The 13,814-nt window shown below is 31.0% G+C and overlaps 1 protein-coding gene across 1 annotated transcript; it reads right to left on the bottom strand.

The window, feature by feature from the left end:
• Nucleotides 1–1,262: 1,262 nt before the first annotated feature.
• Nucleotides 1,263–13,053, bottom strand: LOC134233812 (uncharacterized). The gene is made up of 5 exons (XM_062715868.1): nucleotides 12,832–13,053; nucleotides 11,479–11,636; nucleotides 8,858–8,970; nucleotides 2,796–2,987; nucleotides 1,263–1,580 (listed from the first exon to the last, which is right to left on the bottom strand). Exons 1-5 carry the CDS (start codon nucleotides 13,005–13,007, stop codon nucleotides 1,449–1,451), a joined length of 771 nt encoding a protein of 256 aa, XP_062571852.1. The 5' UTR covers nucleotides 13,008–13,053; the 3' UTR covers nucleotides 1,263–1,448.
• Nucleotides 13,054–13,814: the final 761 nt, after the last annotated feature.

Below are 13,814 nucleotides of genomic sequence, written 5' to 3'. Positions count from 1 at the left end.
AAATTTGTTAAATCAAGGATTTTTTGAGAAGTATATTTTGGATAAGTATTCATAAAGTGTAACTCAAAATCGTTTTGCATGTATCTACGGTACATTTAAGTTGACCTTTTTGCATCTCTTTGGTTAATTACTTTAACCCTTATTATATTTGATCAGATGTAAGCATGGCAATAAATATAATCTTATTTTACGTAATATTTATCATTAAACAAATCTTGCAGATTATTGCGCGTAAATTATTGTGTGACCTTTTTGCACTAAAAAATAACATATTTGGGGTATTAAAAAACTTAATAGGCAATAAAACATTTTCTTATATCAAACTTTTTACGACTTAAGTGCTGATCAGTCACAAGTATCGAGTAGTTTAAAATAATGAAAGAAAAAAGGTGGGGTCAGTGATGTTAATTTTGAAATATTTGTCAAAATATGTGATTTTCAGGCAAAAAATGGTGTAAATTTGATCTTGACTTCTTTAATATATTTCATTTTTTGGAAAAGTTTGTTGAGGGAAGGTGTAAAACTTGGTCTAAAAATATAAATTAAGACCTATATTAAATATTTTTAGCAATATCAAAACGGAAAATATTCTCCGAGTAAAATTATGTGAGGCTAAATTTCCATTACATTAAATTTTATAAATGTGCAGATTTGCAGAATTATCTGCTAAATATCCTTCCACCAAAAGAAATAGTCCCTCATAAATCTTGTTCTTTGTTTTTGATGTTGAATTTAAATATGTTATAAAAATTGAATTTTAATAAGTAGTTTTGAAGTAAAAGCTGTTGATAATTGTGTGTTGTTTGAGGACCTTTCTGGAATTTCCAGCGGTCCTTGTTTAATATCCTGTTCATAATTGTGTGTTGTTTGAGGATTTTTATGAGATTGATCACTGTTTGCTATCTTCATCTTGTCATTTGATTATCATTTTATCAGATTTATGACAAACAATACAGAAATAAGATTATGGGAACAACGTGTTGATCAAATTCCAGAATCTAGTCGCCTGTGGAACATTCCATACAGATACAAATATCAAAATTTAAGTTCTCACTTAAATATGTGTATATTTTCAAAGTCATGAATATTAAGGGAAAATATTTTATCCAGTGAAAATTTATATGTACAAAGTAATTTTCATTTCAAAAAAGAATTAAAAACCACAAGCCTGTTTTTGTTTCCTGTATTTATTTTTAAAGACAATGATAGCATTGTACAGAGGCTTTATGACAAAAATCGAAGTTATAAAATTATTAAGTGTATATAAGAGAACTACCTGGTACATATTTAATGATAAAAGTTTGTAAAAAAAAAAAAAACGTTACTATTAATTGCATTTTTTATCCTATTAAAAATGTAAATATATATGGTTCATCTGGCGGTGATGTCTTAAATAAATATTGTTTCAGTGCATAAATGGGTTGCCCTCTGAGTAGAATTATAAATTATTAGGAAAAACATTTACGGATTGAGAAGGAATTCTTTAGATGGGAGCAAGCCTTGATGTCTTGGGTTAGCGAGTTAACAGGAATATCTCGAAAACAATGAGATACATCCATGCAATCCATTTTTCTTTGAATCTACAAAATACACAAGCCTTAGTAAGAATATGTACGACTGGAGGTCTATCACATGAAATACCAATTTAGAAAAGTCGATCGTTGGCTAAAGAATAACACTTCAAAACTAGAAATTAAAATTTTCAAAGAACAGAAGAAATTGCAGATTAACAATAAATCAAAATTGAGGTTTTTGAATTAATCAAAAATAAACCTCGACACTTTCATTGCAAATAAATTTCTTCACTACATTCTTTAAAGACTTTTAATACCTACCTAGAATGTGTTCCATACAAGAAATAAGATTATCTTAGCAAAACTTAGGCGGTGACTTAAGTATGTTTTAACTATCTAATACACAGATTTAGATCTGTTTAAAGTTGAATCTTGACGCTAAAACAACCCTCTAAATTAAAGAAAATTATTTTAATGCCGGTTTAAGGTTGTTTTTTATTTTGTCGTGGAAGAGGGGTGGGTGGGTATTGACCTCTGATTCCAATTCCTTCTGGATGTGAAATACATATAAATGCAAAATTTTATTTTGGATACATTTGAATTACATGTATGTACTGGTGGGATGTACATCTAGATTATGAACACTAATCTTTATATTAAGTAAATTGTACATAATAATCATGGATTTGTATGTTCATTGTGAAAATATGAGATAGATACATGATAAATGAAAGATTTGAAGAGACAGAAAAATTATAATAAAAATTAGAGGATGATGAATAGAAAACTAATGAGGAGTGTCTGTAAATTACATTCAATGTAGAATGCAACAAACGCAGTCAGTCACATTAAATTGTAAATAGGTAATTCGTAAAACGTCAACAACAGTCTTTACTTGCTGACATGGGTTGATTCTCGGATGAGAAGGTATTTAAAATGCACCGATTGTATTGAATTGTATACCTTAAACTTTTTTAAATTAAAGTTTTAATTTCAAGTAGATAGACATTCAGTTATCGCGCCTTGTGTGCGAGAATGACAAAGCGATAGAGCATTTGTCACAACAAAAAAGTAACAACAAAAGATAAACTGAAAACATCGCAATCTTGAGGAATAAACAATTGTCATCTATTTATAATGAACCCTGTGACCGTGGAATATTTGTTTTCAAATATACTTTCATTATAGAATTATGATCTATTGTTTATCTCTCTCTCTCTCTCTCTCTCTATATATATATCTCATTCATAACTCAATAAGTACTTCTATAAAAAGACTTGCACAGTAGCAGGAACCCCCGAAGAGCCATAATGGAAAACAGCAAACGATGACAAGTGGGTTAAGGCAACAGTTAATGGGCGAGCTGCAGTTGTGGATGTAGAAAGTCATGCTTCCAAAATCGGTTCTTTCCAAGCCCAAATGCGGATCCACCTGTTGAGCATACCACTGCATCACAACTTCTCCAAATTTAAGCTAAAAATAGAAGTCGTCATATTCTGAAAGAATGTTCAGTTCTGTGCATGAATTGTTTAATTTTCTTATTTAGTACAAAAATGTACACAATTATAAATTGATGAAAGCACATGGTAAAAATAGTTTTCCGCCATCGGAAACTTTATGGAAAACAGAGAAATCTCCGATTTATATCGTGCTTCCTACATTGTCCACAGAATTCTTGAATTTTCCGCCAAGTTTCCTTCGTACGGCTTCCAAATAAAGTTGCAAACTTGAGATTTCTGAAGCCCTGTTACACGCACTTTGAAAAATTACGCACTTTGAAATTTTTTTCAAAGTGCGTTAAATTTGGGACCAAACTAACGCACTTTGAAAAAATTAAATTTCTTTTCAAAGTGCGTTAATATCGACCATATTAACGCACTTTGAAAAAAAAATGTAAAGCTTGATCAATATACTCAGTATTTACAAATAATCGGCATAATAAATAATTGACCCTGGTTGGATAACTTTTTGGTAATAAGTTCACTTCAGGACCTGAGATATTGACGTTGTAAATATTTTAGATTTTGATAAATATTGTAAAAGGGAAATAGAGAGATGATTGTTTAATATCATTATTTCTTTTTTTCAATTTCTAGTCTGTAATAAATTAGTAGATGTAGGGGGGGGGGGGGCTAAAACTGAACGACTTATAAAATAGCATTCATCTTAAGAAAAAGGGACAATTTGATTTTCCAAGTCTATGAAAATTCTTTCTCTCTCAAACGTTTTTCTGTACTTATAAAATTCTAGTTTTCAACTGTTTTAAGTTAAATCAATTATTGATAGTTTTCAACGTCATACAGGTGATGTAAATACATATCTATTGTTTGGGTATAGCATAGGCATCATAACCGGCGAAGGGCAAGGGAAGGGGGGCTTAGCCCTCCCCCTCCCCACATATTTTGGAAAGATATACATCATATAGGCATTGAAAATGCGGCTTACCCTTTTTTGGGTTTATTACTCCCCTCCCCCGTTTTATTTGTTACTGACGCCTGTGTATAAAAAAGAAAACGAGTTAATCCGAGAGATCTACACGTCTTCTCCTCTTCTCGACGGTAGTAAATCAATTCATAGGTTTACTGAAAGATAAATAACACTGACATAGAATCTTTCCATTACTAAAATCTAAAACCAGAATTTTTGTTTTTACATATTTTTTTCATAGTGCGTCAAGTGTATCCATGGTAAAATATATTGATGTAAACTCTTAACGCACTTTGAAAAAAAAATTCAAAATGCGTTGAGTACGTCCCAAATTTAACGCACTTTGAAAAAAATTTTCAAAGTGCGTTGATTTTGTCCCAAGTTTAATGCACTTTAAAAAATTTTTTCAAAGTGCGTAATTTTTTCAAAGTGCGTTGCCACAAAGCCCCTAGGTTGTTTCCTTTACATATGCTTAAAATGCCATTTCTTTCCATTCCTGATAACTTACTTGATATATATGTATTTACTTTACAACCTTTTTCCTCGGAAATATTTTTAAAAAAATATATGACTGTTGATGATTGTACATTGTATTAGATATTAAAAAAATCATAGACAGAAATTCAAGGGAGTGAGGATATTGATATGTAGACCTACAGTTATGTAAATACTTGTACATTAAGCAGAAATAATACAAATATTACGTTCCAGGTCAAATTTCGAGACAAAAATTAGAAGGGCGGATATCAATTTAAATTAGACAATTAAAGGAAAATACCAAAGCCTCTATTTAAAAAAAATTAACATAGTGTTTTAAAAAACCGAGAATTTTTATAAAACTGTGGCAAGAGGTGGATTCGAACCATGGATTTTAAACGTAGATTCAATGGTCTTACCATGTGAGCTATATTGTTTATGAAAATGAGCGCTATAAATATGAGCCCGATTGTCTAAAAAGTCATAGACGAAGAAATTGCCGTGTAAGCCAAGTTTGAAGGTAAAGAGCAATATATGGTAAGTGTCTCAAATGGCCCCCTAAAATGAATATCTTACTTTTAATCTATATATAGCTTTACTTTGCACAGTTATACATGCGACCTTTATTGTTAATTTTCAATTTGATCAAAATGCCGTTAATATAGAAATATGAAATCAGAAACTTCATGTTTTCCCGCAATTTTAGCATATTTTGTATAAAGCTGTGTTACAACGCACTTTGAAAAATTTTTTCAAAGTGCGTTAAAAGAACTTTATTCGGTAACAACCAATATTTGCCCCCCAAATCAAACTTTGATTATATTTAATTAAGTTCTTAAACAGGGGAGTATACTGAATATTTTCATAAGTAATGACGCCAACAAACATGACTTAAATTTCAGTTTTTCATGAATTTACAGAAAAATGTACATATTTCGTCGATATTTTGAGTAAAAGTCACCGAGCGCATGTGTGTTCAGGATCAATATTTAGATATAACGTGTAGAATGATAATATCAATGAAATATGTCAATATTGTTCCTGAAAAAACTTGCGCGTTGAAATTTTGTCCATTTTGTCCTCTTTCTGAAAAAGGATATTAAATCGGACTAGTTTGTGACGTCATAAAAACAAAAATTGTGAATACACTTTGAATTTATATATTCTCAACAATTTATTGAATTCAGCACATTTCAGGAAGTTTTCAAAATCTGACTTTTGTGGGGGCAAATATATTCAATATACCGCATATAGTTCTTCGGGACCAAGCTAACGCACTTTGAAATAAAATATTTTTTTTTCAAAGTGCGTTAATATCAACCATATTAACGCACTTTGAAAAAAATGTGAAGATTGATCAATATTCCTTCAAATAATCGGTATGATAAATAACAGATCTTGGTTTGAAAACTTTTTTATGATAAAGTCACTGTAGGACCTGAGGTATTGACGTTTTAAATATTTAAGGTTTTGATAAAAGGGAAAATTAAAGGGTCTTGAAAAAAAGAGTGACGATTGTTTAAGTTCATTAATTCGTTCCCCCTCTTTTTTTTTAATTCTAGTCTTTGAGATGTAAAGGTGTATAGGGGGCACTAACAGAGGACAGCTTCAAGCAACTTAGCATTTATCATAATAAAAAGGGACCAATTTGATTGTTCAAAACTATGAAAATTCTTTCTCTCTCATACGTTTTACTAAACTTTAAAATTTCTAGTTTTCATCTGTTTTAATTAACTCATTTATTATTGAAAGTTTTCAACGTCATACCAGTTAGGTAAATACATAATTATATGAATGCTTTGAGTATAGCATAGACATCGAGACTGGGCGAAGGGCCAGGGGAGGGGATGGGGGGGCTACCCCCCCCCCCTTTTTTGGAAAGATATATACATCGTATAACCATTGAAAATGCAGCGTACCCTTTTTAGGTTTATTGCTCCCCCCCCCCCCGTTTGTTACCGACACCTATGTATTTGAAAGATAAAGATTTGGACTGAGAGATCTTATACCCGTCTTCTCCTCTTTTCGACTGGAGTAAATCAATTCATTTTTGAGGTTAGGGTTAGGCTTAGTTTCTTGTTAGATAAATAACAAATAAAATCTTTCCATGACTAAAATATGATTTTTTTTTCAAAGTGCGTTAAGTGTCTCCATGGTAAAATACATTGATGTAGACTCTTAACGCACTTTGAAAAATTTTTTCAAAGTGAATTTTTCAAAGTGCGTTGAGTTGGTCCCAAATTTAACGCACTTTGAAAAAAATTTTCAAAGTGCGTTGATTTTGTCCCAATTTTAACGCACTTTGAAAAATTTTCAAAGTGCGTAATTTTTTCAAAGTGCGTTGCCACAAAGCTGCTTTTTTCAAGCAGTTTTTCTTCCAGAAAATATTGAGCGCAAACTTGAACATACTTTAATTTTTTACCAAAGATGTTTCTATTCAATACTAATTACTGACAGAAAAATTATGCATGTTTTACAATGCGCTCTTTGTTTCCCATAAGAAAAAACATCAAGAAGAAGACGTATTTTTGGCTGTGTTATTTCCGTCATCATTTACAGCCAGTGAGTGCATATGAAATATATCTAATATAATCTCTTCCACAAAATAAATATCAGTTAAACATATCTGAATGTCATTCAAAAATGCTGATTTTTAGCGGGGCCAAAATTGGCTCTTAACACATATAGTCCTTTAAAATTTGAACTAATTGATGTTAGGTACAACACACGAATTTTAAAATTCAGACATGAGATATACGATAGAAAATAACTGATGAATATTTATACTTAAATATGACTTTTTCTGGAAAAATTGTTCTCTTCTTTAGGTCAGATATTCTGTTATCATGAATTTAAACTTTACGAGGTAAATCTTAAATTTGGAGTTGTTATGATATATTTCATTGTAAGCTACAAGCTACTTGTATAAAGAATGAGAACTTATAAAACTAGATTATGTTATAAGACAGTAATAGCCGCACTACGGTTTTTGCCTCTAAATTCACACTCCTTCATATTTGGATAACCAAGGAAAAAGCCACAACAAGTCTATAATTTACACAGTAAATGTATTGGTCAATTCGAGCATAAAATGCTCAAGTGAACATGCGGCCCATGGATCTCTTATGTGAGAATTTCACATACTCCATTACTAAGTCTGAAATTATAGATTTTAATTAATGATGTAAAGTATGTTTAAATAAAGAGAGAGGGGTGGATAAAATTTTGGCCCATGTTTATAACTTTTGAAATTTATTTTCAAAACAACAAATAATATTATTGTAGTTTATAGTGTTTTTAAAGTGTTTTTAAATATAAATTGAAAACAATTAGATGCCAACTTTCAGAATTGATCAAATTGCGGAAACTTTTATAAGTTTTGGGCATGCAAAGACCTTCTTGAAAACCCACATCCAATCAATTTCGTCAAAACCACCCCTCCCACAATTCACCTGTTTTTGGAAATGGTTAGAAAATATATGTTAAAACATCATTTGTAACTATAATCTAAATTCAAACATGTACTACACGTGTACAGTTTTTGGAAAATTTATAGACCTGCGCCTCGCATTTGACTTGCGTCACCCTTCTCGTACTAGTTTCACCATTATGATGCATTATCACTAGGTCGATAGGATTTGTGTATGACATCACCATACCAATTAATCATGGCGGATTAATTAAATAGTTTGGCAAACTAAGTAAAAATTGCACTATTGTACAGGTTTTTGTTATATCATGACCAATATGTATGGAATTTGCATTTATCTGTAATTTTGTCAAAAAGAAATTGTTACATCTTTTTCATATACATGTATCCTCTTCAATGTTTTAGAAGAAGTGAAAGTAAGCTTTTGGTATTAATATGATTGACCATTTTTGTAAAGTCTTATCACGGCTACGATATCTAGAATTATTATTTTCCTCATTTCATTGGTTCATCAGCAGTCTCGTTTAAAGTCACCATTTCGTAAGTTCTTTGGTCGATACAATGACCTTGTCAGCAAATACAATTTATCATTGAGTCAAATGCTGACTGCCGTTTTTCATACTGAGTGTTGGTTCATTATGTAAACACTGAATTGTCGACGGATTTTCCCGGGAATGTTCACTCCTTCATAGCACCTGATCCCACCTCTTTTTTTAGGTCCGTGATTTTTCTGCTCCTATTTTGTATTGTTTTATGAACTTTTGATCTTTAATACTGTTCTTTTCTATCGTCAACTTCCCTTACTTATGCAGCAATATACCTTCATCACCTGCGTCTTCTCTATAAGTTTCATTACAAATGACTATCAGTTGTAAGCAAGTGCTGCCACTTGTGTGTGACAGACGGACATGAGTAACAACAATATACCTGAACTTTCTATAGAAAGTACGGGTATAAAAAACAAATTTTAAAAAAACATTGTAAATGATCTTATAGTTGTTTCATGTACCTTCAGACAAAATCTTTTGCCTTCCTGCATAGCCTGTGTGGCTTGATTCAGCTTGCTTGTTAAAACTTCTTGAATAGTTGGAAATTTTGTGTTAACGAGGACGGCTAACTCAGCTAAAGGAAGCAGAAAATAATAACACAGGGTAAAGACGATGTCTTGGAAAACAATTTCATGCACTTCATTAAGTAGTCTACGATGCTTAAATGACTTTCATCTCCTGGTCATCTAAGACACCAGGACTTCATAAAAATGCTAACTGATATTAATTTAATTTGAAAAAGATAACAAGTATTTCTTTTAAAGGAATGATTGGCACGAGATATCAAAGTGTGCATCATGAAAAGTCTTCAAAATAAATTTTATACGTTTAAACTTACAAAAATCACTTTTTTAAATTCAATTGATTTAAATAAATATGTGTCCTTAGAAAATGATTTTTTCCACATTATTTCTCAACTGATTATGTTGTGTAAAGAAAACCCTATACAAAGGTTCTATTTGAAAAAAAAAATCTCACCAGACAGATAAATTATACATGTATAAGATAAACTATCACTACGATTTTTACAGCGTAACTAATGTGAGGGAAAAGAAACCAAAGCAAAATATAAGCGTAAGGTACTCCGATCCTCAGGTTCTGAAAATCAGACATTGACTATTTGAAAATACTGATAAAAATGTCTCTGAATTCTCAAAGTAACGAGTTTTTACCCACGATAATTTTAAACTTCACCTTTAAAGTTAATCATTTTGTACATGGAATATTAGAAAATCTCAAACAAACTTTTCAGGAAATACGAATAAAAACACCTACTATGCATTTCCCAATTCAAATTTCATCACCAAACACATTTTAGAAATAAAAATCATACGTATTCAGGCTTTTGAAGAAATTGCACAATTTTTTTTATTCAAGTTCACCTCACTAGGATATATCGAATCGACATATGAATGAAAGTAACTATTTTTAATGTAAATGTTTGCATCTCGTCTAAATATATTCGTCTAAATAATGCTTGTCATGTTTTCGCTAATAGTTACATTTGCCGGATGCCTCATATGGAATTAAAAAAGATCAACCGATCACGGATAAACTAATTCATGAATCAGTTATGTGTTTAAAGGTACTTGGGCACAGATTTGAAGTTAATATTTTCATATTTTTTCTGTACAATATCACGAATTATATATTTTAATAGCATTTCACACAAAAATTAATTTAAAATCTTATATCATTTAAAAGTTATTAAAACTTTAAATTTTTTGGCGGGTTTGATTGACACATCCTTGCACTTTCACAAATTTTAACTTTATTCTTAATCCTTAGGAAAAGTGGCAATTTTGATGTGTTTTAATGAGAAATATTAAAACTTTTATCAAGAAAATAATTTTATTCAGAGTAGAAATGTTAGAAAGCAAAACACCTTCACAAGTATCGTCATTCCAAACTAAGAGATGCGTACAGAGTTTAGCAAATCGAGCACACTCGTGTTATGTACACAGTTTTTGTAAACAGGGCTCGAGTTCTGTTTTTGTTTATATTTAGAATTCACCGGGTGCGTTCCATCGTCACAGTCTGCTTACCACAACTGCACGGACTGACAATATATTGTGTGTTTGTTTTGCTTTCGAACGTGTCTACTCTGAATTATCTGGATTATAGTATTAATATTTTTCATTTATACAAAACGAGATTGCAACTTTTCCTATGTCAATCAAACCCGCCGAAAAATTTGAAATTTCAATATCTTTTAAACGAAATAAGATTTTTAATTAATTTTTGTGTGAAATGCTATTAAAATATATAAGTCGTAATATTATAAAAAAAATTATAACTTCAAATCTGTGTCCAAGTACCTTTAATATGTATTTATATATTATTATTATATTATTTTATAATTAATATAATATAAATATAGCCCTTTGATGAGGTCGGTCCAAAGATATATCGACTTCACAGAAAAGCGTATCAACTGAGCATAAAGTGCGAGGTCGATATGCTTTTTTGTGAAGTCGATATATCTATGTATTGACCGGCTACATTTAATGTATTTTTTTTTTTTACATATTCTGACAAAACATAATTTGAAAATAAGGGGAACGAGGCACAAGTTTTCTCTCTTCAACACTTAGAGACTAGAGATCAAAATACTTAAGTAATTTAAGCAGTTTAATATTATCATGTTTTCTTTATATCGATGGAGTAACTTAGATGATTTATTTATTCAAAATACTACATCTATTTGATTGTGTTTTGTATCACTTTTTGACAAACATATCCAATATGTTTAAATAAAAAATAGATCCTAATTCAAGGCATTGTTACGTCTCATCAATTACAGAACATTAAAAAAATATTAATCCAAGATGAAGTATATATATATTTTTTCAGAAACACTGTATAAGTTATAATTTTGAAATCAGTACTATTTTTTGTTTTACAGAAAATGATCTCCATTTTAAGAAACGTCAAGTCGATATGCATTTCAGATTCTATAAATAGTAACTCAAGTCTATATCCTGTTATATACTTAATTATATGATCAAATTTGAGCCAATCAGAGAGAGCTAGGAAGAAATGATAAAATTAATATATATTTATAAAACATAAAGGTATTTACCTGTCCATGTCTTCAAGTGTTTAAAAACTACGTAATCATCTTCTTGTAAGTGTTGAACTTTTGCGTGAAAAAGAATAGGTTTTGTCAGAAGATCATTCCTCAGTCGCTCCAAATCCTCGGAACTGTCCACCTTAATTTCCCGAGATCGATCACAACACCTATGAATCATTCAAAAATATGATTCACCTTCAATGCCTTTATTTAACACTTTAGGTTGGTTAACGGTTTATGAACTTTTATATTTACAGAAAAGCATTCTAATGTTCAAAATATTTCATGGTATAATGCATAATCTTTTTTGAATTTCAAAGTTCTGTATCATACACTTTACGCTCAGAAAAAAAATTGAACTTCGATTACCAAAATATGAAACAAACTTATTTAGAAATTCTTTACAATATTCATGGATTATTATCTGGAATGAGTTACCAATTAATTTCAGAAAATCGTAATCCCTTGCAATATTTAAAAGAAATGTTGAAGTTTTTCTGCTTATGAAACGCAATGGTTCGATGTGATTTTTTTTTCTCTCTCTCTATACTGAAATGTTGATGTTTTATTTCTTTGTAATATACTATTGATTTTTTTATTGTCTCATAATTGTAATTTTATTTATTGTATATATGCATTGTATATGTGTTTTAGAGAAGGCCCCAAGGAAGACTAGTGCTCGCACTAATCGGGTTACCTTCTCTAAAGAAAGTATTATTAATGTTATTATCATTATTATTATCCAAAGTTCTCTTCGTAAATGTGAAGTGACTTTTGACATTGAATAATATTTTGCTAGCAAAAAACCTTTACTAAATTGTAAAATTTTCGAGTTGACAAGCCCTAAAAGACAAAATGTAATATGTGGAGATAACGAACAGAATTCGAACTCAAAAGACTATTAAACAAAACTAAAGAGGAACGGAGCACTCCAAAACATCAGATCTAGAGGTGGGATCAGGTATCGTGTCAACAGACATTCTTAAAATTAGATGTTTTATTAGATGATTAGACAAGACATCACGCTTGTGCAAATAAGGCACTATGTCTTCATTAAGTTTCGGTCAAAGTTATCAATCCAAAGTTTTGCAGAGCTTAATTTCTTTTTTTTTTAGTTAACCTATCTGATTCCGATTCTCGAAGGAATAGGTTTGCCAACCGTTATGATCAAAAACTGTAAAAGTAATGTTTCTTTTAAAGATTTATTGAAATAAGTCTATCATTTAGTGATATGACCAACGGTTGCTCATCCCTAGCTTACGCTTCATAATTTTGTTATGTGAAGTTTGTTACTTACATGTGGTCAAGATAATAAATATATCGATTCTGACACTGAATATTTTAACCAAATATATTTTTTACCCGTTTCTCTTCGTCCCCACTTCTGTCACGTATACGACGTCGTCTGAAACACTAATCGTCCCATCCTGCCTCCAGGAACATAAATTGTACAGGGACTGAGGGTTCCCCAGCAGGTGACTCCACCACAGAACCGTGTATGGAGGAGCCGTTGATATATCAATACCTGTCCTGTTCATCTTTATTATCCTCCAAATTTCCGCGAAACGCTGTTGTTTTAATGAGGATCTGGAAAGTTCTACCTACTTAATATATCCGATTGAAATTAATGTAAGTATTTTTAAAAGGATTTTTGTAGTGTAAATTAAGTGACGAAGCTTAGCTTTTGTCTAAATTAAAAGTATTTCTGTAATAACAAAGCTAGATACTTTTGTTTAAGTGAGGTCACTTAGAGAGATGAGAAGAGATTGAATTATTTTATATCTCTTCAAATGGGAAACAATTAGAAATTAAACCAATTAAAGTGTGCTTTAGTTCAGCTGTTCAGGTTTTATAGTTTGTATGTGGTACACACTATACATCCTTGTTTTACGAATAAGAATTTTCGCTTTCTACTGAGCTTGTGATAAGAAAAAAACCATTATTTTACTAAATTATATTTTCCATCTGTAAATATTGCTTGACAATTAATCATAACTATCACTTCCATAGTACAAGGCGGTATAAATTTGCATTTGGCAAAATGGATGCAAAGGATGATTAATATACTAGTACTTGTATTTAGCATTGATGTTGGTTAAGTAACTATGCCACTACTGTATTAAAAGGCACTTAGAACTCAACAAAACCCTGAGGAAGTACTGAGTTTTACTGAGGAGACCCTGAGTGGTACTGAAGCTGCTACTGAGAGAATGAGGTAGTCCTGAGGAGCACTGAGGTTTTTAATGTGGTCACTGAGGTAATACTGAGAGGCACTGCACTCTGTTGGCATTGAGGGGGTACTGAGAGGCACTGCGTATTACTCTGTTGGCATTGAGGGGGTACTG

Source organism: Saccostrea cucullata, unplaced genomic scaffold, assembly GCF_032062105.1.
Source record: "Saccostrea cucullata isolate Sc308-1 unplaced genomic scaffold, CSIRO_AGI_Scuc_v1 ctg116, whole genome shotgun sequence".
In the NCBI taxonomy this organism is placed as follows: Eukaryota; Metazoa; Mollusca; class Bivalvia; order Ostreida; family Ostreidae; genus Saccostrea; species Saccostrea cuccullata.
This window is presented reverse-complemented; position numbering and strand designations above follow the sequence as displayed.

Excerpts from the sequence above, each read along its gene's own strand:
- LOC134233812 (XM_062715868.1), bottom strand. The coding sequence starts at position 13,007 with ATGAACAGGACAGGTATTGATATATCAACGGCTCCTCCATACACGGTT. Across the intron at positions 11,637-12,831 it reads GTGGGGACGAAGAGAAACGG|GTGTTGTGATCGATCTCGGG; the intron begins GTAAAAAATATA and ends AATGATTCATAG. Across the intron at positions 1,581-2,795 it reads TCGGGGGTTCCTGCTACTGT|ATTCAAAGAAAAATGGATTG; the intron begins GCAAGTCTTTTT and ends TGTATTTTGTAG.